This window comes from Oryzias latipes, chromosome 22, assembly GCF_002234675.1.
Source record: "Oryzias latipes chromosome 22, ASM223467v1".
In the NCBI taxonomy this organism is placed as follows: Eukaryota; Metazoa; Chordata; class Actinopteri; order Beloniformes; family Adrianichthyidae; genus Oryzias; species Oryzias latipes.
This window is the reverse complement of record NC_019880.2, coordinates 14,962,052-14,983,263: the sequence shown is the minus strand read 5'-3', so window position 1 is coordinate 14,983,263 and position 21,212 is coordinate 14,962,052. Positions and strand designations below refer to the sequence as shown.

The following is a 21,212-nucleotide window of genomic DNA, read 5'->3' as shown; positions in this document are numbered from 1 at the left end:
ATGTGTGGCGTGGGTGCAGTTGCTCGACCATGAAACCCATTCCACAAAGCTCTCTGCGTTCTGTACTTGGGCTAATCTGAAGGTCACATGACGTTTGGAGCTCTGTAGCAATTGACTGTGCAGAAAGTCGGTGACCTCTTTGCACTATGCGCTTAAGTATCCACTGACACCTACCACCTGGTGGTGCTGTTGTTCCCAAACTCTTCCATTTTGTCATGATAGAGCTGACAGTTTATTGTGGAATATTTAAGTGCGAGGAAATTTCAAAACTGGATTTGTTGCAGGTGGCATCCTATGACAGTTCCTCGCCGGAATTCACTGAGCTCATTCTTTCACAAATGTTTGTAAAAACAGTCTGCTTGTCTGTGTGCTTGATTTTATAAACCTGTGACCAGATTAGGACTCCTGATTCTGATCATTTGGATGGGTCAGCAAATACCTTTGGTAATATAGTATATATAGCACAGTAGGAAAAGTACTCTACAAATAAAGTTCAATTTGATTTGATGTGAGGGCGTGAAGGCTTGTGGGTTCTTGATCACTATTTTAACATTCAACGGCTTTAAGTACACAGGTGAGCATGTGTAAATCTCAGCAAAATTAAATAACCTTAGCAACAGCAACGGTTAGTCCGCGTTTATTACGATGTACCTGGTAGACTACGGGAGTAAATCGTTAAAAAGGTTGGATTATGAACATCTGCCAAACTGGCTCTAAAAGATGAAAAGCCTGGAGGAAACAGTGCCCTCGTGTGGTGTGATGGTGGCATTGTAGCCTCCTGTCCTCCTGGGGTGTACTGGCCCTTTAAGAGAGAGACAGACAACAGCCGAGCGCGTCGATGCCGCGCGTTACATTTCAACGCGAATTTACGCAGCGGCTGTTGCTAAGGTTATTTAATTTTGCTGAGATTTACACATGTTCACCTGTGTACTTAAAGGTTTTACATAGCGGTGGAGACAGGTGGCGCCGTGCTCTGCAGGCTGGCTCTCTGGAGCGTAATTGATTCGGTAAGTCCTATTTATCTCATCCAGCCACTAAATCTGTTTGCATGGCTTCTGTCACACCTCATTTGAACAGATCCCGAACAACATCCTTCATTCATTATTTCCCTCATGACTAAGACATTTCCACGAGAGGAGGAGTTCAGACAAAGTTCCCTTTGTGTGTTATTACTGAAGTGGCCATCTTTGGATTTTATTTTGAAGAGACGCAGGCGCAGCTAAGAGATTTGATCATTATTGATGTGTATATTTAAATCATTTATAGCATGGGTGTCAAACTCAGTTTGGGTCGGGGCCACATTCAACCCGTCTGATCCCGAGTGGGCCGGACCAGTAACCTAAAAGCAAAAGTTGGAAACGTTGGAAAAAATGCCTCAACCAACAGTTATTATTACACATCCATTCACAGAGGCCAATGGATCTCAAATAAAATGCATTTCACTTAAAAAAATTGGTTTATTCAATTTTATACAGATTAAATATTTTACATCTGACACTGATTCAATCCCAATACTAAACTCAAGAGGGGCTACAGAGAAAAATGAAACACCTGCCCATAATGTAAATGTGCAAATCAGTGAAAATTAAATTAAATTAAACTTCCAAACATTTGTGAACATAAGAATTTGGAGTTAACCTCCCTTTCTCTCCTGAAACTTCACCCGACATGTCAATATCAGGATTCAGATCCTGAACACATTTACTGTCATTCAAGTGTACAAAACACAATGAAATGTCCAAGATTCTTTTCCTGTTTGGCTGCCTGAAATTTGTGGCAACACCGTCCTTCCTGACCTTTAATGGGGCGCCATCAGTGACCAGACTGACATCATGTGACCAGTTCACTCCAACATCGTCTGGTGCAGTAACTAAAGATGTCATCAGCTATTGCTGTGTCCATCAACTCCAGAAACTCAGCTGTGACGGTCTCTTTAACACCTGTTATAAATATCCACAGCTGTATGTATCTGTGATGTCGGGGCTTTCATCAATAGTGACTGAAAATACAATAAATGACTGGATTCCTTCATTTGGCCGCCTAAGTCTTCTCAGAGATGTTTCTGCAATCGTAATCCTTGACAGACTTATGTTGGCAAAGGTCGGCTGCTTTTTGGGGAACAAGACTTCTGCAGCCTTCAGCATTTTTCAATAAGTTCACCACCCAAAAATGGTTTGGATGTTTGCTCCAACTAGTTTGTAATCAGGTGTCTGTCACTGCTCCATCACTGACGTCACGACTGCAGTAAATGCAGACGGTTGTTCTTCACTCCAGCTAATAGTTGGTAAATCTTCTCTTTTCTTATCTCCAAATGGTGAAACTTTTCTTTATGGTGAGTCTCATAGTGGTGCTGAATGTTATATCCTTTGAACACTGCAACCTGTTGACATACCAAGCATGCAGGTTTTGCATTCAGCTCAGTGAATAAATAAAGCTGTCCATTTTTCCTGGAAAGCTCAGCACTTCACCTCAACATTTTTTTCTTTTTGACAACATTTTGGTCATTAGGGTGTCACTACTGATTATTCTTATAGCAATGTAACAGTGACGAGGCTAGCGGGGAACCAAACTGCATATTACCCAGATGCAGAGCTGTTAGGTTTCACCTTTGGCACATGCAGAGATAAGCTGTTTCACCTGTTTTGCTCCCCCTAGTGGAGGAATTGCACATTTTGGTTATTTCTTTAAAAATCATAATTCGCAACAGGAATGGACTAGAAACATGCTTTAAAAAACAAAAAAATAAATAAAAAACATCCGTATAATTTTTACTCTTTATGACTGGGCCGGATTGAACCACCTGCTGGCGGACCGAAATCGGCCCGCGGGCCATATGTTTGACACCCCTGATTTATATCTTCTTATAAGATAAGATATTCTTTGTTGATCCCACGTTGGGGAAATTCAATAGCTACAACTGATCAGTGCGAAAAAAAAAAAAAAGTATCCTCTGATTGGAGTGATTTAGGATTTAGTTGTTGGGGAGCTTTTTGTAGCCTGTTTATGTGTGTTTTAAATGTTTCTTAGTTATAATGTGGGTTGTAAATATTTTTTTGGTGAAAATATTTGTTTAGGATCTTTTTGATCTAGATGTAATTGAATGTGTAACAGAGAGACTAAAGATTTTAAACCATAAAAGGAATAAATATAGAAACTTTTAAAAAGCAAAAATAGTAATTAAAAAATACATTTTTGTATATAAAATGTATTCATTTTTATTTTGAAAGGGTTTCTCTTCAACTGTAGAAACTTGAAATTAGCATTAATGAGAAAATAATGTGCTGTTTTATCTAAAAAGAATGTATTTTTAAGATGATAAAGTTCTGCATAATATTAAACAAGTAATTATAATTGGCAATGTTTTTATAGTTTCCCCATAACAAGGTATAACTCACGTTCTAACTAACTTTAGAGATTTAGAATAAATAAAAGGTCCACTAAAAACAAGCTTAAATTTGCAAATTTGTGATAAATAAAAGGTTTTAGGGATGCATTTAATATAATGATGATTGGTTTGATACATCTCCTTAAGTATACACCTCTTTTTGAGGAGACTAATTGGTGCAGTCTGCTGGTAAAATGCTCCAAAGTTTAGCTTGTGTAGTTTTCTCAAATGTCTAACAACAAAACAAACTGGTCTTAAAGGTATTGTGTTACATGTGTTGCACTTAGGAATCAATACAAGTTGCTACCATTAGAGCTTTTCTCCTAAAGGAATGCAAACCCATTTAGGGTAATGAGAATTGAACTTGCTGAGAGCATCCCAAAATGTGCATAAAGCTGAATCCAGGGCTGCTGCACCACTAATTTTGGCACACTGACTGCCCTGGTCAGGCTACTGCTTTGACATTTTCCCGCACTCCTTTCTTCAGGATGTCCTGTGCAGCGTCCGCATCTATTCTTTCTTTTCCTTTTTTTTTAGTAGAAGAGAGCTTCAGTTTAAAAGAAAAAACAAGCAATCAATGGAGGACAAACGCAAGAAGCGCAGCCCTAAGGTGTCTCTTCCTCAGCCTCCTCCTCCTCCCATCAACCCCAGGAAGCTCTCCGTTCTGCCCGCCAGCAAAAGTGCCACCTTCTCCCTTGGCCTGCCGCAGCCACCCTCCCCCAAGAACAGAAACAAGTATAAAAGATCGATAGGAGCTCCAGGACAGCCAAAGGAGGCTTTCACAACCGTCGCAGCTCCGCCTAAAATCACCAGGTGTGTAACTTTGAAGCTTTCAGCGTGAAATCTGCTCACCAGAGGCCTTATTTGTGATGCATTTTGTTTGCAAGACCTCACAGGGAGAAGCCCAGGGCCCCACAGCCAGCAGGGCCCAGCAAAGTTGTCCAGTCTTCTCCCCTGCAGCACTCTTTCCTTACAGACGTTTCCGATGTGAGAGAGATGGAGGGAGGCCTCCTCAACCTTCTCAACGACTTTCACTCAGGCAAATTGCAAGCTTTCGGTAAGATAATCCCGATACCACCAGGGGAATATTCTGTTACGGACTGAAAAGAATTACACGGCTTTGTAAAATTAGACGGTGGCCTTTTTTGTTTTTGTTTTTTCTAAATGGAATGACTTTGCCAGAATGTAAAGTCACCTCTGACTTCCAGGAAAAGTCTGCTCGTTTGAGCAGCTGGAGCACGTGCGGGAGATGCAGGAGAAGCTGGCCAGACTGCACTTCAACCTCGACAGCCACGTGGAAGAGCTTTCCGAGGACCAGAGGAAATGCGCCTCTGACCACAACCTGGAACACCTGCTTTCTAATGTAAGCACAGATCACACACATGCAGGTTTGTCCCTAAATGGAGCTTTAACCTCATAGGACCTGGCTTCCACATGCGAGGACGTCATCACATTTTGGGTTAAATAATGCTTAACTGGGGTCCTGTGACTATGTGAGTAGTGGGTTAGCTCAAATATTAGCTCAGGCCTTATGAGGTTAATCATCAAATTGAGATTTAGACTAATATGTCATTCACCACAAGAGATTTTGTTATTAAATTGTTTGTTTTTCATCAAAATCCTCAGAAATGTTTAACAGAGTGGTTTAATGTATACTGTACATCACAACACATAGGAAATAGACTCATCATTTTATGAATGAATGAATGGATAGAACTATACTGATCCCACAACAGGGTAATTGATTTGTCACTATTACTACAAAAAAACCCAGAAAATAAATTACACTAAACACAAAAAGGTTCTTGTTAAAATAATATAACCTTTGCACACAAATTCATTTTAATATTTGTTCAAACTAAAAAGAAAAAAAGTTAAGTGTGTACATTTAGAAGAATTTAAGAACAATAACTGTCACTGGGTTAATGAAGAGATGCTTATAATGGATTACCATAGCAACACATAATCCAAATATAAATAAATATAAAACCCGGTTTCTCCACTTTTATCTGGTTTCTATCAGAACAACATGTAGTTTTGAATGTAAAAGTAAAAACTTTTAATATTGGAATTATGAGGAAACTACAGAGGATGCTGCACTCACTGAAGCCAAGATTGAGTTCATTTCCTTTTAATAGATGAAATTTAGTTTTCATTGTTTCGTTTAAAAGTGAAGGTTGATGTAGAGTTTTGTTTATATGGTGGGATTGTTACAAAACCCACACCTGGGATGAGCATGTTCTCTGTGAGGGAGGTGAGAAAAAGCCTTGCATGTGAGCCACAGACGGGCTGTGGATGGAGGGACAGTCTTTCTAATTGACAGCTGGGCCAGTCGCAAGCCTCTGTAAAGGCTGTGACATTTAAGCTGGAGAAATATTGACCCGACACCAACATAATGTGATCATATTTAGAGATTACTGCTTTGTATGGTGAGATCATAATGTTTGCTGTCCTTGTTCTTCTCTGTTTCCACAGCTGGAGGAGCTCAGCACCTCCATGTATCCTTTCCCCACTGAAAGCTTGATTGTTTCCAGCGCTTTTTTTGAGAAGACAATGGGCTGCGGCGTTTTATTTTTACCTCAAAGTCTCTGTGTTGATCCTGAATTTTTTTGTGTTCAGACAAAAACTCCACTTGGCTGAGAACCAGGACCTGCCAAAGAACTCTGGTCCATGACATGTCCAACTTTAAACCAGCTTAGTGTGGCATTGATAAAGCAGAGGGGTGGAAAAGATCTATTTCTTCTCTTTCAGAGCACTGCAGTGACTAAAAGCCATACGACCTTAAATCCACCCTTAACCCAAATGATAAAACCATTTCATCAACAGCACAAAAGTGACCCGATTGTTAGTTTTGGACTGAGATAAAACTAGATTTCCAAGCAGTTTCTGTGCATCAAAAACCATCAACAAGCAGCTTTAGCTCTCAGAATACCCCTGCCCCTAAAAGAAAAAAGAAAAGCCCACTTCATAATATTCATGTGCTATGAATATTCCGTGTTTTCTTATAGATAGATCTTTGTCAAAAAGTTTAAAAGTGCTTCTATAATTAAGTTTTCTCCCCAATAAGACAAAACCACTGTGTTTTTAAGAGATTTCTAACTCTAAAATCTATTTCTCATTTTTCTACATTTGCTATAAGACAATATTAAGCAGGGGTAACGATTATTGTTGTTTCCATGTTAAGCATTTACTCTCTGGAATGAGGCCCAGTGCAAATGAAATGCTTTAAAACCACAAACTCTCAGCTAATCTGTTCTGTTATTTATAGTATATGTGTGTGTTTTTTTTTTTTGTATTGGAAGAACACAAGCAGCTCTGCAGCTAGGCATAACTATTTGTGCGATTTACAAAAAGAATGGCAGCTGCTTCTATAGATTATTATAGATGAAGATTGTTTTATACATACACGGCCTATTACACTATTAGTTTGTGATAGTGATTGTGGAAAAAATGCTTTCAGAATTTGCCATTTTTATGTTTGTCTTTTTCTGTTTTATTGTGAGATTTCATATTTTTAGTGGAACATATTGCTTTAGAACATGGATATTGGTTGGTTGTGTATTGATTAGTGTTTAAGCACAAGGAGAAACAAATTTAGAAAGGTGCCATTTGTGTTGGAAAGATGTTATTCAAGGAAACCGCTTCCCTCTTTATTTAGCACTTTTTAAATGAAGAGCTAATGCACTAAAACTTTATTTAAAATTTTAATTGGTAGAAACACAAACTGCTTTCTGGTTTAATAAAATATAGAAAAATATTCTAGCTTGCTGAAAGTTATTAACATCTTTTTCGGTGGTTTGAGAAAAAGCCTCTGCCAATAAATAAATAAATTTCTAGGAAAGTGTGAGCTATTGATTGATTACTTTTTCAAAATTATTTTGTTAATTTTGAAAAAAAAAGCACACAAGGTCGATTTAGAGAAATAAAACCATTTATTCACACATACATATATATTCATCTTGTTCACACACAAGCTCAAAAATAATTTAACAGATTTTGTTACAAGGCTACTTGAAGACTGGCACTATTTTGAGACAGAAACCGACCGGATCCTTCTCCGTTTCTCAGGCAACCTCAGAGGGGGGGGGGGGGGGGGGGGGGGGGGGGGGGGTGGCAAAAAACCTTATCTGTTCCGGTACCCCTGATCCAGGGATAGCACTTCACAAAGCGACCTTGATCGAAGCATCTGTGTACAAACACGTTACAAAAATACAAACCGTTGTTGCTGTTTTTTTTTATTTAAAATCTGCACGATAATTAGATCGTCCAAAATAACAGATGGTACCATCTCAGCACATCTTTAACGACACACTATAGGTAAACTAGAACAGTACCATCGTACAGCATATATAGACCAAACCAATACTGTGCAAATCCACGTTCAGGACGTACAAAGTTTTGTTCGTGTTTATCTCATTTCACGGATGCAAAAACTTCACGACACATTCCAAAAATATGACAGCTAATTTAGAGAAACGACAAAATATACATCTTTTTTTCCCCACCTTGTGCATTTACTTGTACATTCTGCAATTACTCTGATTTGTTAACAGTACATATGGATGAAAAAGCTATGACAAAGACCTACAAAGTGCAAAAAGAGCAGGTTGAGTATGCGTAAGACCTGATATTTTACAATGCCTCTGCAATTCTGCTGAATCTCTAACATAACTCAAGCTGAGTTTAACTGGAAAAGGAGCAGGCATTATAGGAAGTGTCCAGCATCTCTTGTCTTAAGGTGAGGTCATTGTAGATGAACCGTTGCTTGTGTTCAGATTCCCGCTTAAGGTAATGCTCTCAGGATCTCGTTTAGATCTTTGTGGACACTAGCGGGCTGAGAGGCGGCACATTCGCTCAGGCTTGGTCCCATCTGCGCATACATGGCTTGGCACAGGCCGACAGTGGCACCCCTTAAATTGCTTCCCCTGCTGTTGGTGGTGCCGCTGTGGGTGGAGGTGCCCAAGAGGTGCCACAGTAGAGGTAAGACTTTCTGCTCCACCGTCTGAGGCTTTCGGGGGTAGAGCTCCGTCACAAGATCTGAAAGGAAAAAATATTACAGAAGCTAGAATCAGATCAAACTTTATTTGTCCAAACTTTTCTGACTCAAGTAGCTTCAAAGTGCTTCACGATAAAACGTTTTCCAATTTTAAAAACCAAAAGCAAGACAAAAAAAATAAAAAAGCCAGATTAAAAAGGTAGGTATTGAGTCTTCCTTTAAAAACATGAACAGATGAAGAAGTGGGAGCTGCTGATGTTCGCAGCTGCTCTGTTGAACGTACCTGCAACCTTTTCAATGAGGTCCACCTTTGCCTTACCGCTTAAAAACTGAGCCTTGGTGCAGAAAGGCTGGAGGAGGAGCATGTTGTCTGTGAAGATCAACAAATGACAGTCAAAGCAAAGCCCTACTCTGCAACACACGGATCTCCAAATTTTCAATCATTCTAGACGAGCACCCAGATTGGAGATGAGCGCGTTAATTGCTCCGACAGCAGCCGAATAGATGGCGTTGTTTTTAGAATTGAGATGATTGTCCACTATTGCTGGGACCAGGATGTTGACCACTTGAGACAAGTTGTCCTTCAGTAAGTGGATTATTTTCTGCAAAGACTCCAAGGCGTAAAGGTTGACCTTGCTGTTGGATTCCTGCAGTCTGGCTTTTAAGGCATCAAACACCTACAGTAGGAAATAACAGGAAGAGGAGTGAAAACCTCAGTGGGGAAACTCATCTGAATTGTGAGACAGATGAGAACAAAAAATGTCTCTACTAACCGGGAACATGCTGTTGATGACCATGTTGGGGTTGTCCTGACAGTCAGCCACTAGCTGGTCAATGCCCTTAATCCTGTCTTTGAAGTCCTTTGATGCCAGCAGACCTGAGATCTGTTGGATGTATTCAGTTTTGTCTGCAATACTTTTTGCCTGAGTTCTGCAGCTGGGATGGCTACGAGATTCTCTGGAAGAGGTTTGAAATGTACCAATTCAATATTCAGGTACAAGTTTAACATTTGTACAGTCTTTGATGGTGACACCCACCTGTTGCTTTGGTGGAGCGGCTCTCTGTTGAGAGAGGAGGCCCGGGCTGTGCCGCTGCCAGGGAGGGAGCGCCTCCCTCTCGCTGACTGAGTGTCTTGGGGCGTCTCGCCAAGACCCTGAAACCCCAGGAAGCCAGGTTAGATACAGCAGAAAAGGTGTGTGCTCTGAAAAACAACCACCTACCCTTGTCTTGAGAGCGAAGACAGAGTCTCTGACAGTCTGCAGGTCCTTGCTGGGGATATATTTCTCCAGGAGCGTGTCAAAGTCAGGGTGGGAAGACAGAAATAGGAGGATTTGACGACCGTAGTACCTGTTAAGGCGAGCAGCATGATGAGAATTTAAACAATTCATCTTTATCGTTTTCCAAAGACCCACCCCGATCATCTTTTAAGCTATCTAAATAGCTTTCCCGGTGGCCATTTGTGGTAGTTCTTTAGAAATTCACCTCTGATTTGTGGGGGGGACTGTAGGCGCGCGGCAAACTCCCCTCTGTTTACAAAATTTTACAACGGCGAGCAATACTGGAGCTATCCAGCCGTACAGGTTTGAGCCATTTGGGGAACTTGTACCCCCCTCAGCGTATCATCCAAGTCACAGATAAGCTCTTTTATCAAACAGCATTTTTTCATCTGCTCCTGATTCGCAGCGATTTGAATAAAGAAATACTCTGAAATGCTCATTTTAGCTTCATTTTCTTAATTTATGTCCCCTATCATCAGAAATATCCCACAAAAACACAATTGTCATCGAGTGGGTCTTTAAGAACCTTATGATTTATACTTGAATGTGGGTTTTAAGTACCAATGCAACAAAAAACCTTTCATATTTCTCTTTAAATATTTTTAACTGCAAATGTTAAAGTATTGCTACTGTTCATCTGAAATGGTGTGTACATATAAGAAGTGTAAGCGTCTCATGTTGTTTAAGCAAACCTTGCATCCTGGGAAGAATCTTGTGCCAGTTTGGTGACAGCCGGTAAAATTCTCTCAGTCAGATTTTTTCCTCCAGACAGAAGGCGCGCCGCACCAACCTTCTTCACCAGATTCGCCAGGTGTTGCGCGGCGCATTTCCTCACGACTGGGCTGAGGTGACTGTGAGAGGAGGAGAAGTCCATTCAGTGAACGAACAATAACCAGTTTTGGGTCTAAGCAAACCACTTTTTTTTTTTTTTTTTTGTGATTTCTTTTCCACCTGAGACCTCCAGAGAGTAACGCGCTGATGCTTCGAGTCGGGGTGCAGTGCTGCACCATGCAGTCCAGTGCTGCGTCCACGTCTTGCCTTATGAAGGCGTTGCTCTCACCCGCCTTCTGCAGTAAAGCTTTGACTGTGCCCTCCAGCTCCAGGTCCATTGTCCTCTGCAGGTGCGTGAACAGCTCTCCCAGAGTACACAAAGCCACCCTGGACACACCTGATCGCAGGTTTTTTACCTGAATGACAGAGATCCCCCCAAAGAACACAGTCAAGCATAAAGATGTACAGTTTAATTACAGTTTAAAGCAGAAACAAGTTCCTTAGAAAATGAGTCCAAATTCTTACTCCGTTGGCAGATTTTTGTTAAATAAGCAAAAAAATAAATAAATCTGTCAATACGGTAAGATAAGTGGTCTTGCAAGAATCCTTTTTTAAAAATTCTAGTCAGTGAGAAATGTTTTTCCAAAATACGAATATTTCGCTGTCGAAAAACTTTCTTTATAACATTATTTTCTTGCAAGACAGGAAATAAGACATTTTTTTTTCTTAAAACAAGAGCCTTTTTACTTTCTTAAGATCAAGTTTTGGCAGTGTGCCTCAAGTCATTTAAAAGTTTGGTGTACAGTTACACTTTGACAGTAGTGTGATATTTTTAAGACCTGCACAAAATGTTACCTTAAAAAATTCTGCAGGGTTTGATTAAAGGGTTTGATTTTTCAGGGTGGGTTGGCGTTAGTTCTTGGTGACTCTGGGAAAGTGCTGTAGAAAAAGTTACCTCCTGGATGACACACAGACAAACTTCATGAAGATTGCTGTGTAGTGTGTCAGGGTGATAAAGGGCTAGAGAGCGTAGAAGCATCAGACCCTCAATCTTTTTATCCCTGGAGAACAAAAGCATACAAAAACTGAATTCATGCCTTAAAGAAAGAGCGTTCTTAGTATGACTGCATATTGGAACTGTGCGTTGCCCACCAGTCTTCAGAACTCAGCAGGTTGAAACTCTGTGTCAGAACCAGCTCTGGCTTTGAGAATGGCCCCATATTTGCAGGTTCTGAGGGGTTTTTCTTGTGATGCGTGGTATGGGTCAGCTCATCTAAACATGCCGACAAAAAGCACACAGAGATTTAGCGTCATGTTACATCTCTGTCTCTGCCAGAGAGTGAGCGCAGCGGTGCATTAACACGAGGTTTTCAAAGCAAAGCGTTGTGGCACGGAAACAAACATCTTCCTCCCCCACGCTCCAGTGATCCTGGCATGCTAATTAAAATTGCAACATTTTCTGTTCCTGTACTGCCTCATGTATTCCTAATGTGCACGGATGTTGCCAGACTACTCATTGATGAGGCTTCCTGCAATCACTGACCTGAACTGTGAGACTGGGAGAGCCGGGTTCTGTTGAGACTGGAGACCCTTCTTAGACGAGACCCATTTTTTGGGTTTGGCGGCTCTGCCGGGGGGCTTGGCTGGTGGGGTGGAGTTAAGCACTTCGCCGGACTTTGGGGTCCTGGGGGGCTGGAGGGACTTATGGTCGAGTCATCGGAGTGAGACTCTGCTTTAGTGGGTGTCAGAGTGCTGTCATTCAGGTGAAGGCCTTTAACACACATGATCAAATGAAAAGCCCTGCTGTAAAACACCATCTGTGTGGATGATTCAATAAAGTTCAAATAACATTAAAACCAACAGAAATGCGTCATGCCTTTGATGATTAACGCTTTACTCTCGTTTGTGGGTGAGTCTGACAGCATCTGTCTGACGCGGTGGCGGATTATTTCTCTGTTTTGGTCCCCTTGAGTCAACTGAACCTCCAGCTGATCCAAACGCTGCAACTTTGTTTTATGTCGCCCCAGTCTCATGCTTTTCACCTTTTCCTTCACAAGTAAAAAAACACACACAGCAAGTGAGACTAAAATACCCAAGAGTTTTCTCTTAAGGTGACAGAAGACGATGCAGTGCGACTAACTTTAGCCTCGTCAGGACGCGAGCTGCCCATGCTGTCGATGTGACTGCTGAAGATCGGTGCTGAAGGCTTGGTGGCTGCTGAACTACCCTGTTCAGGTGGAAAGGAAACTCCTGGACTGTTGAGCAGTGTGGTCTCAAACATGCCTAAAGATCAACAAAGGAGATTTTTAATAGCATGGAAAATGCTTCTTAGAGTGAGCTAGGATGTTAATAAGGATCACACAGACCAAAATAAGGTTTTTTTTTATGGATGATCCTAAAATGGAAATTACACCAACAAATCAGTCAGAGGACGTTTGAGTTTTTTTCAATTGCGTCTTCAATGTGATGATTAGTACGGAGCATATCCAGTGGGTTGAAATGATGGACAAACGTCATCATCCAATCAGCGATGTCCTATAGCGCACACCTTTTCTTAACATTTCATTTTGAATCCTGGAAATTACTTTTGTTTTCCAAAACGTTTTTCTTTCTTTTCATTTTTTGAAATCGTGTTTTGGATTCTGGAATTTGGTTTTGACTTCTGTAAATGTTTTGTTTTCCTTTTTTCTCTCTCCTCTTTGTGTTTAAATTTTTTTGCGTGGAGGAATTTGTTGGTGTGATCTGCACTTCAGGGACACCTTAGTTTTTAGCAGAAGAATCACAAAAACACATTTTAGACAGACCAGTAAAGAAGTAGCAGCAACATTTAGGTGAAAAAATTTCATTTCTAGACAGTAAACAATATGAACCAATATAAGAAGATCCAACTTTAAATCTACCAATGATCATAAGAGCAGTGAGAACTTAGAATAAGCTGTGTTCTCATAAACATCCTGACTATTTGTTTTGTGAAATCAAATGAAACTAATTGGCAGTGACTGACCTCTTCCTATAACGCCCTCTGGAATATCTGTGCCCGGTGAATTCCTGCCACTGTGGTGGATTTTGGATTCTACAAAACAAGGGAAATCGTTTGTTTACCTAACGTTACAAAGCCGCTGCATTTGCAGCAGAAAACCTCTGTCCAGGCTGGCCTTTTGAAGTTCTGAGCAAATTACCTGATGGAGGGCTTGGATCTTGCTCTGTGTTGATTGTTCCATTGGAATGAGTGACTCTCTGCCCAGATAATAGTTCATTTCTCTGAAATGATACTTTGAAGAAGAAAATAAATAAATACAAGAGTCAAATACAAAGCAACACGATGGGTGAAAACGTTTTATTCCTCGGGTACCTTGAAGGCCGCTGAAGTCCATGGACATGGAAGACCTCAGATATGCAGAAGGCACCTTTCCAACGTGAGGTTTCATTATAGATTTTTCCCTGATAAAAAGGAGAAATTATTTAAATAAGGTGTAAAAAAAAAATTAACGAATGTATCAATATTTTCTTTCATAGACTGACCTATAAAAAAAATGCAGTAAACTTTATTTAAATGACTCAAACAGAGGGATCCCTGACCTGCTTTTGATGCCCTTCAAGCTGGAGTTGGTGGCCGAGCTCATACTGGAAAGGCCACTCTCACTAGCTGAGCTTGTAAGGGCTTTGGTGGAGTGGGAAGTGGAGTTCAAACGCACGTCCACCCTCACAGCCGAGTCAGGACTGTCCGGATCTGGACTGCCTTGGCCAACTCCTGCCCTCCTCTTGGCGGTGCTGTTTCGCAGCGAGCGCAACGAGTTCAGCATCTGTGTGCAGCAGTTATTTAGAGCATAAGTGTGAGCAGATGAGGTAGCACTCAACACAAACACGCTGAACTACAGAGCTTTATTCCTGACCTCATGCGTGTCTACAGCATCGCCCTGCCATGTAGTGATGTTCTCAGAGTCAAGAAGAGCGTTCTTGTCAGGTTGGTGGTTCATGAAGCTGCCAGAATTATAAGATCTTTCTCCATTAAGAGAGAAGGAATGATCCACTTTGGGGACCACCGGTGAGATAAAGAAAGTTGCTCGGGGGCTGCTTAGAGCTTGCCGAAATGAAGAAGTCGAACAGGAGCTTACAAGAGAGGCGCGGAGCGGTCTGGGAGAACGTCCACTGAGGAGTTCCCCTTGAAGTGGAAAAGACAAAAACAGTCATGTGAAGCAGAGATGGGGGGAAACTCTTTAAATGCAGTCATGAAGACACGCGTCTCTTTGTTAATTACCCTTCACTTTGCCTGCCGTTTCTCTCCAGGGACTTGTGTCCCGTTGGTGAGGGCTGTTCTCTCTCTTGTTGGGCCATGTGTTGGACATGGAGAGGGAGGAGTCTGCATGGCGGCGGGGCAGAGTTGGAGTTAGCGCGCCCACTGGGTGTGTAGCCAGCGGGTAGGAGGGCAGAAGGAAGGAACCGGGCGTGGAGGGGTTTGAAGGGAGGGAGAAGGTTCGCTCGACACTGGGATTCCTCGAGAGAACCCGTCCTTTGGGTGCAGCTGGGAGACATTGGATTCAAAACGTGGTTTTAGAAGCGTTGTGGATTGGTTTATGGGTGGACTAAATGCTTCCACACACTTCATTCCAGTAGATTTCCATTAATATTATTTGAGTTTTGGTAAATCGCTAATGCAATAATCATCTCACATATACAAGAGAACACTTTGGTCATTTTTGTCAATTACTTACCAACACTTTCGTTAGAGGTGTTAGTGGATTCAAAGATGTGTGTATCTAAGATGAGGCTTCCACTTCTTCTGAGTTGGGAGGGAAACTCCCCCCTCCTGGAAGACTGACGCTTCTGTGGCTCTGCAGAACCTTAAAAAACAACAAAAAGGTAAACATTTTTATGCTCACAGTGAGGTCAAAATGATTAAAGATTCAATTACAAAACCCAAAAAAATGCTGAATACAGTAAATGAACATCAAACCAAAAAATCGGATGATAAGGGGCATGGGAAAAAAACTACATCAGGAAAATAGTAATAATACTAATAGAAGCAACACAAAATATTTGTAAATATGATACAGCAGCCAAATCTAAATAGTGCTTTTAGAAAAACGAGAAAAAGGCCTCTGAGATTTAAAGACTCACTTAGACCATCTTTTGATAGATTGTAAAGGCGTTCCCAGTGGTCTTTAAAATGTGATATTGCTGTTTTGAACCAAAATCAAGAAAACCTGTGTTGTTTTCTATGACAGCAGTTCATTCGAAATTTTCCTCAGAGTTGAGGCAGGATTGTTGGCGCGGAGCAACCCCGCCCCCCATTTCCATGCTCATTGAGAGTTTGCATTCTCTGCCACTCGCTCACAGCTCCTAACTCCCCCAACCTAACTTTAACGGTGTGAGGTCAAATTAGTTACCTTAAATATCTGTATATATGTCCACCATGTTAAAAACATAATTTTCATCAGAATAGTTCTTTAATCTCACACATGTATTCTCCTGCTTGGCAAAACAGACAAGAACACTGAACAACAACCTATTTTATTTTTTCAGTCATCTAATTAATTAAAACAAACTGCGTTTAAATGTATTTTTACGTTTTTAGAAAAATTACTCTCTTTGCTAATCTGTAGTTTGAGTCTTCGGTCGTATTTTTGGATTATTTTGTCAGAATTGAGTTTAGTTTCAGTCGCTGCAGCAGCAATCTTTCAGTCCAACTGAGTACTGAATAAGTGAGAGCCATTTTTTAAATTGCTTTTTTGTTTCCAGGTCTTGACAGTTCTCCTACAATTTGTCTCATTTTCTCATAATCTATAGCTTTTCACTTTAAACAGCAGTTTCATGAGCAGCAATGAAAAGCAGCCATTCTAGGCAAAGATTTGAGAACTTAAGGGGGATTTCTGGTCTGTCTAATATTAGCTCTGATGTTATGGTCGTTTGTGGCTGAAAGTAAAGATATAGCTGCATCCCATCTTCCTTGCTCACATCTGGGAGCTTCTGTTGTCTCTTGGAACCGTGAATCCTTTGATTTTACATCCTAATCCAACTTAAAGCTGCTCTAAACCGTGTGGCGCTGAAGTTGACCGTGTAGAAAAGATCCATGTCACTTACTGAAGCTGGGTATGTAGGTCTCTGACTTCCTCGACACAAGCGTCAATTCATCAACCTGCACCTAAAACAAGGGGGAAAAAATCTTTTAACAGCAGCCACAATGATTTTTTAAGTAACTTGAAAAAGAAAAGAAAAATCGGCCTTTAAAAATAACAAAGACGTTAGTGTAATTCCATCCACTAGCCTGAACAAAGAGATGGAGCCGATACATGACTCAGACAAAGCTGTGTGGGTATGAGCGGGCATTTCTTCAGTTGCTGTATAACTTACTGCACGTGTGTAGATTTTACCGACAAAGCAAAATCTACAATTGAAAAATAAAAAAATGAAGAAAAAAAAGTGCTGGAAATCACCTCAGCTCACACACTGTAAAACAGCATGGCTGTGTGTGTGTTTGTGTTTTTTATCATACTGCCTACGATGTCAATAACACTCATAGTAGAGCGCTGGGTGTGATTGCAATCAGCATTAACCCGGCCATGTTTTACAAGAATGACCCCGCCATGTGAACACTTATGCTTCGCAGCCTGTTCCATAAACGCCGTGTGTGGCTCAGGGTTGCTGGGAAACAAGAGAACGCTGTCAACACAAGGCTTTTAAAACAGCTGGACCAAAGAGCTCAAAAACAAATCAGTAAATAAAATAATTGAGATCACAACAGATTTAGTCAAATTAATCTGAGCACAACAGCTTTGGTGAGTTATGTCGTTTATTATCTCAGTTAGAATGACAGATTGACAGAATAAGTAAAGCTATGCATTAAAGGCTGTTTAAACCTCAAATTTCTTACCTGCTCAGAATAACAAATTCAGTCTTGTTTTAACGGTCAACTAAGCAGCAAAAAGGGAAATACGCCGCTCTGTTTTCAAAGACATGATTCTATGTAGCCAAATTATTAGAGCATCAGAGAAGAAATGGGAAAACCATCCTGTTTGTGATGAACTCAAACTGTAAGAATGTACCCATGAACACCCTGCAGCAGCTCTAAATCAGATTTTTCCCTCGTGTGCAGTAACGCCTGTCTTTCACACTGTGTTCTTGCGATCTGATCACCTGGTACACATGATAGCACCTGGTTAGGACAGGGCCTCATTTTCTTCGTATTTACAGCTTACCCTCTGCAGCTCCTGTAACACGGCGGATGAAAACACGCCAGGTTTTTGCCTCCAGATTGTTCCTAAATCTCTACTTTTTGAATTTGAAGTTTTCTGTGCATGTCCCATTTTCTAAAACACGTGTAATGACGTTTAAATTTGTTTATACATATGGATGCACTGGTGTGACTCACACCTTATAAGGAGGAAAGAGACACCAAATAGGAAACATGCCTCCCCCTCTGCCTCCTTTTTCTACCAATTCTGCACTGTGACACAAAGATTCTATATATAGTTTCCCCCCTCCAAAGAGTCTCCGAGGAAAGTGCTAGAATTAAGACTTCCTTCAATGTGATTCATGTCTTATAAACACATTTTGAAGCTCCAAGTGCAACTGCAGAGGCAAAATGATGCACTTTTAAACTCTGTTGTGAATAAAATGCTGAAATGATGAACCAGCTGAATATTCACCAGCAGTTTCACTTAAATAACACAATTTAGAATCCAAAAAAATGAGATCAAGACAAAGGAATTAGACATTCACAAATCACAGATGTAGATAAGGCCTCACCTGATCAGAAGTCTTTTGGTCAGGACAGCTGCTTTGTCGCTGCTCATTCTCAGATGTAGAGAACCTTGACATTTCCCAGGGTAGTTTGTTTTTCCCTTTACTCGCACTGACAACCCGATCGTCAGTGAGAGACCCTAGGCTGCCATAGCCAAATAGTCTGTCGGAGTCTTGGTCGGTTCTGTGGCTCCTGGCATTGCTAGTTCGCCCTCCGTTCATCACCCAGTCCAGATCAGCACCCGACCCGAGTGGCTCTGAGCACCACTGTCCCACTTTAGGCACGACCAGGCCATACTCCAATGTCCCGTCTGGAGTCAGTTTGGGAAGGGTGTGCCTCATTCGCCGTGCCTGTACGGCTGCTGAGAGACCCTCTGCGTCCTCTTTTTGCTCAACCATGTCGACGGCTTTCATTAGAACCTGCTTTTTCCCTGTGTCCAGGCAGGAATCAAAAACAGCAAACAGTTCAAGGGCAGCAAGGCGGACCCTCCTTTTGCTGTCTGCCAAGTATGGTGCAACCTCGAAGCAAAGCTTGGGAATGTTAAAATCCTTCCTCGGATGAGTGAGAATAGCTGCCATAATGATGTTGAGAACATCTTCCCGAACCCTGGAGTTCTTGTGCTTCAAGTTGCCGATGACAAGACCCAAAACTTGTTGAGGTTCAACTGTTTTCATCAGCTGCTGGAACACATTCAGGTATTCATTCCGGGTGAGGGTGCGAGTATCTCCTAAGGCTTTGAGGGCTACTAGAACTATATGTTTAAAATATCTGTCTACGCTACTTTCAAGCTTCTCAATCAATAAGTTCAAAACCTGTAGAGCTCCGTACAGCACCTTAAAGTTACTATCATCCAGCAGTCTCGGGAGAAACTTGATGAAATCTTCAATACTATCACAGGGAACCGACTTAATTTCCACTTCTGAGAGGACGCGTTTCAGCTCATCCACCCCATTCGTGCGACTTTGATAACTCTTCAGGTCCAGAAGCTGCTCGTGTAACTCTTGGGAAACCAATCCAGGTATCATTATTGAAGGACTTTCAGATCAGGTCAAATTTGAGAATTCAGGGAAGCCAACATGATCCTCTGAGGACAATTAGGTTCCTCAGCTTTACTTTGTGCAATCATCCTCAGAGGTCAATGATGAAACGCATGCTTCTTCTCAGTTAAGCTGTAAAAAATAAAAAAGACAGAAAAAAAAACGTTCTTATTTCAGGGTTTCAAAATTATAGAAAGTATTTTATTTTGAAAGGCAACCAATAATTTTAAAGGCATTTTGTGGAACAACAGTCCTATTTCTAGGTGGCATTTAAATAGGAAGTTGTATAAAATGTTATTATAAGTTACGTAGTTGAAATAAATTAACTTCCAAAATAAAGGCAGCTGTTATTTTTGCTCTGTCAGTGTAAAGCATTTAACTTAGCTTGTTATGTAAACCGGGATAAACGCAACCACTTGTGGCTCTAAGCTCGGCGATAACGAGGACAGCAAGACATAACCTGATTGCGGTTTCCTATATTTTTTGTCCCTGGTAGTTGGACAGGTAATAATGGTTAGGTACACGAAGTACTCCGACGAACCCGCTAGTAACAGTTGTGTGCTTAGTAATCTAGTTCTTTCGCCCCTTAAAGAACTCGTTACCGTTAACCAGCCTCAGTGGTTTACGGCTAACGGCGGCACCAATGCAACAGCGCTGAGCTAACAAGCTACTCGGAACATTTCGCCGAGTTGCGCTAGCAAAGTTAGAAAGAAAACAGAGCTTACGCGGTTCTCCCTCGGGTCCCTTTTTAATAGGGATGAAAACTCCACTGCTTAGTCCTTTCTCACGTCATGCTGCCGCCGCGACAGCAGCCCTGGACAGACATGTCTTCTTAGCTGTTGTCAGAGGCGCTGAACATTAAAGCTACCAAGGTATTCACATCGAGAGGAGCCCCCCCCCCCCCCCCCCAAAAACACACACACATACATATAACACACACACTTAGGCAGCAAAATGGCGAATACATGTCGCAAACTGAGCGCTTCCATGGTGACGCGAGTTCGAGGCTCGACACTGCTCCAGGCGGCATCATCATCATCATCATCATCATCATCAGTACGCAGCACTGAGACTTGCAAAATGTAGAGCATTAAAAAAAACAACCTTTGACATTATTTTAATATTGATTAAAAAAAAAACTATATTAGTTATTATTGTCGCAAACCAATAACTTTAAAGAAAATTTCTACACCCAAATTATAAGCAAGGAAAAATTGAGTTTGGGTGACTGAACACTTTCACCTTTTTTAATCAAAGAAAGTAATACATAACTCCAAAAATTGGATCTGATGGGTTTACATGCTTTATGACAATCTAATAATCGGAGAAAAAATTCTTTGCACGCTTTAGTCTTTTGTATTGAGTCTAAAATATGTATATGAATAAATAATACATAAAACACATAAAACCTACTGGCCTAGTATGAAGCTCGTTCAAATACACGTAAAGAAAATTAACATCTATTTAAATATTAATAATTATTTAGATCATTTAAAAAAATGAAGGATTGGATCACACCACGTCATTCTTTTTTGTTTGTTTATCAGATTTTGGCAGATTTCTGATTTTTAGAATTATGCTGAAAAAAGTCTCCCCAATAACTTGATTTATATTTTATATTTTAAATCTGTTTATTTAATAATGCCAGTTTAATTTTTAGGATCACTTGAAAAGAAGCATGGTTAACTACCACTATTCTGTAGGACATATAGAAACACTCAACAAACACCCTGCTTTCCTCTGTTTATTGGTTTAAATGTTTATGTTTCATGCAACAAGGATCTGCCATGCTTTTTGCCCTCATTAAAAATGACATTCATGAAATTACATTCTTATCAGATCAGTGGGGAGAAAGATGTCCTAATCGTTTTTTTCTGCAATTGGATAACTGTCATCTGCAAAAGACTATCAGATAATGTTATTTAAATGACCAAAACAGACTTTTCTTGCATGTAAACAGGCTCTATGAATGAAACACAGGTGAAGTTTGTGTGCCCCCCTCCCC

General features: G+C 40.9%; 2 protein-coding genes across 3 annotated transcripts; one reads left to right on the top strand and one right to left on the bottom strand.

Annotated features, from left to right (window-relative positions):
- Nucleotides 1-644: 644 nt before the first annotated feature.
- On the top strand, nucleotides 645-7,232 carry LOC101175037 (coiled-coil domain-containing protein 28B). 2 transcript variants are annotated; one of them, XM_020713755.2, is made up of 6 exons: nucleotides 645-1,007; nucleotides 3,926-4,198; nucleotides 4,273-4,442; nucleotides 4,594-4,748; nucleotides 5,861-5,883; nucleotides 6,005-7,232. In XM_020713755.2, the coding sequence occupies exons 2-6, from the start codon at nucleotides 3,963-3,965 to the stop codon at nucleotides 6,057-6,059; spliced, it is 639 nt and encodes a 212-aa protein (XP_020569414.1). In that variant the 5' UTR covers nucleotides 645-1,007; nucleotides 3,926-3,962; the 3' UTR covers nucleotides 6,060-7,232. The 2 variants fall into 2 exon arrangements, with proteins under 2 accessions (XP_020569414.1, XP_020569413.1); XM_020713754.2 differs by having other exon boundaries at nucleotides 666-1,007; nucleotides 3,923-4,198.
- A 372-nt stretch (nucleotides 7,233-7,604) lies between these two features.
- On the bottom strand, nucleotides 7,605-20,122 carry togaram1 (TOG array regulator of axonemal microtubules 1). The gene is made up of 23 exons (XM_023951527.1): nucleotides 19,933-20,122; nucleotides 18,176-19,339; nucleotides 16,511-16,571; nucleotides 15,142-15,270; nucleotides 14,688-14,951; nucleotides 14,323-14,591; nucleotides 14,009-14,232; nucleotides 13,782-13,870; nucleotides 13,609-13,701; nucleotides 13,434-13,502; nucleotides 12,570-12,712; nucleotides 12,306-12,477; nucleotides 11,973-12,200; nucleotides 11,582-11,702; nucleotides 11,385-11,490; nucleotides 10,610-10,845; nucleotides 10,351-10,509; nucleotides 9,602-9,728; nucleotides 9,419-9,534; nucleotides 9,155-9,338; nucleotides 8,839-9,058; nucleotides 8,665-8,751; nucleotides 7,605-8,422 (listed from the first exon to the last, which is right to left on the bottom strand). Exons 2-23 carry the CDS (start codon nucleotides 19,193-19,195, stop codon nucleotides 8,169-8,171), a joined length of 4,371 nt encoding a protein of 1,456 aa, XP_023807295.1. The 5' UTR covers nucleotides 19,196-19,339; nucleotides 19,933-20,122; the 3' UTR covers nucleotides 7,605-8,168.
- Between the last annotated feature and the right edge of the window lie 1,090 nt (nucleotides 20,123-21,212).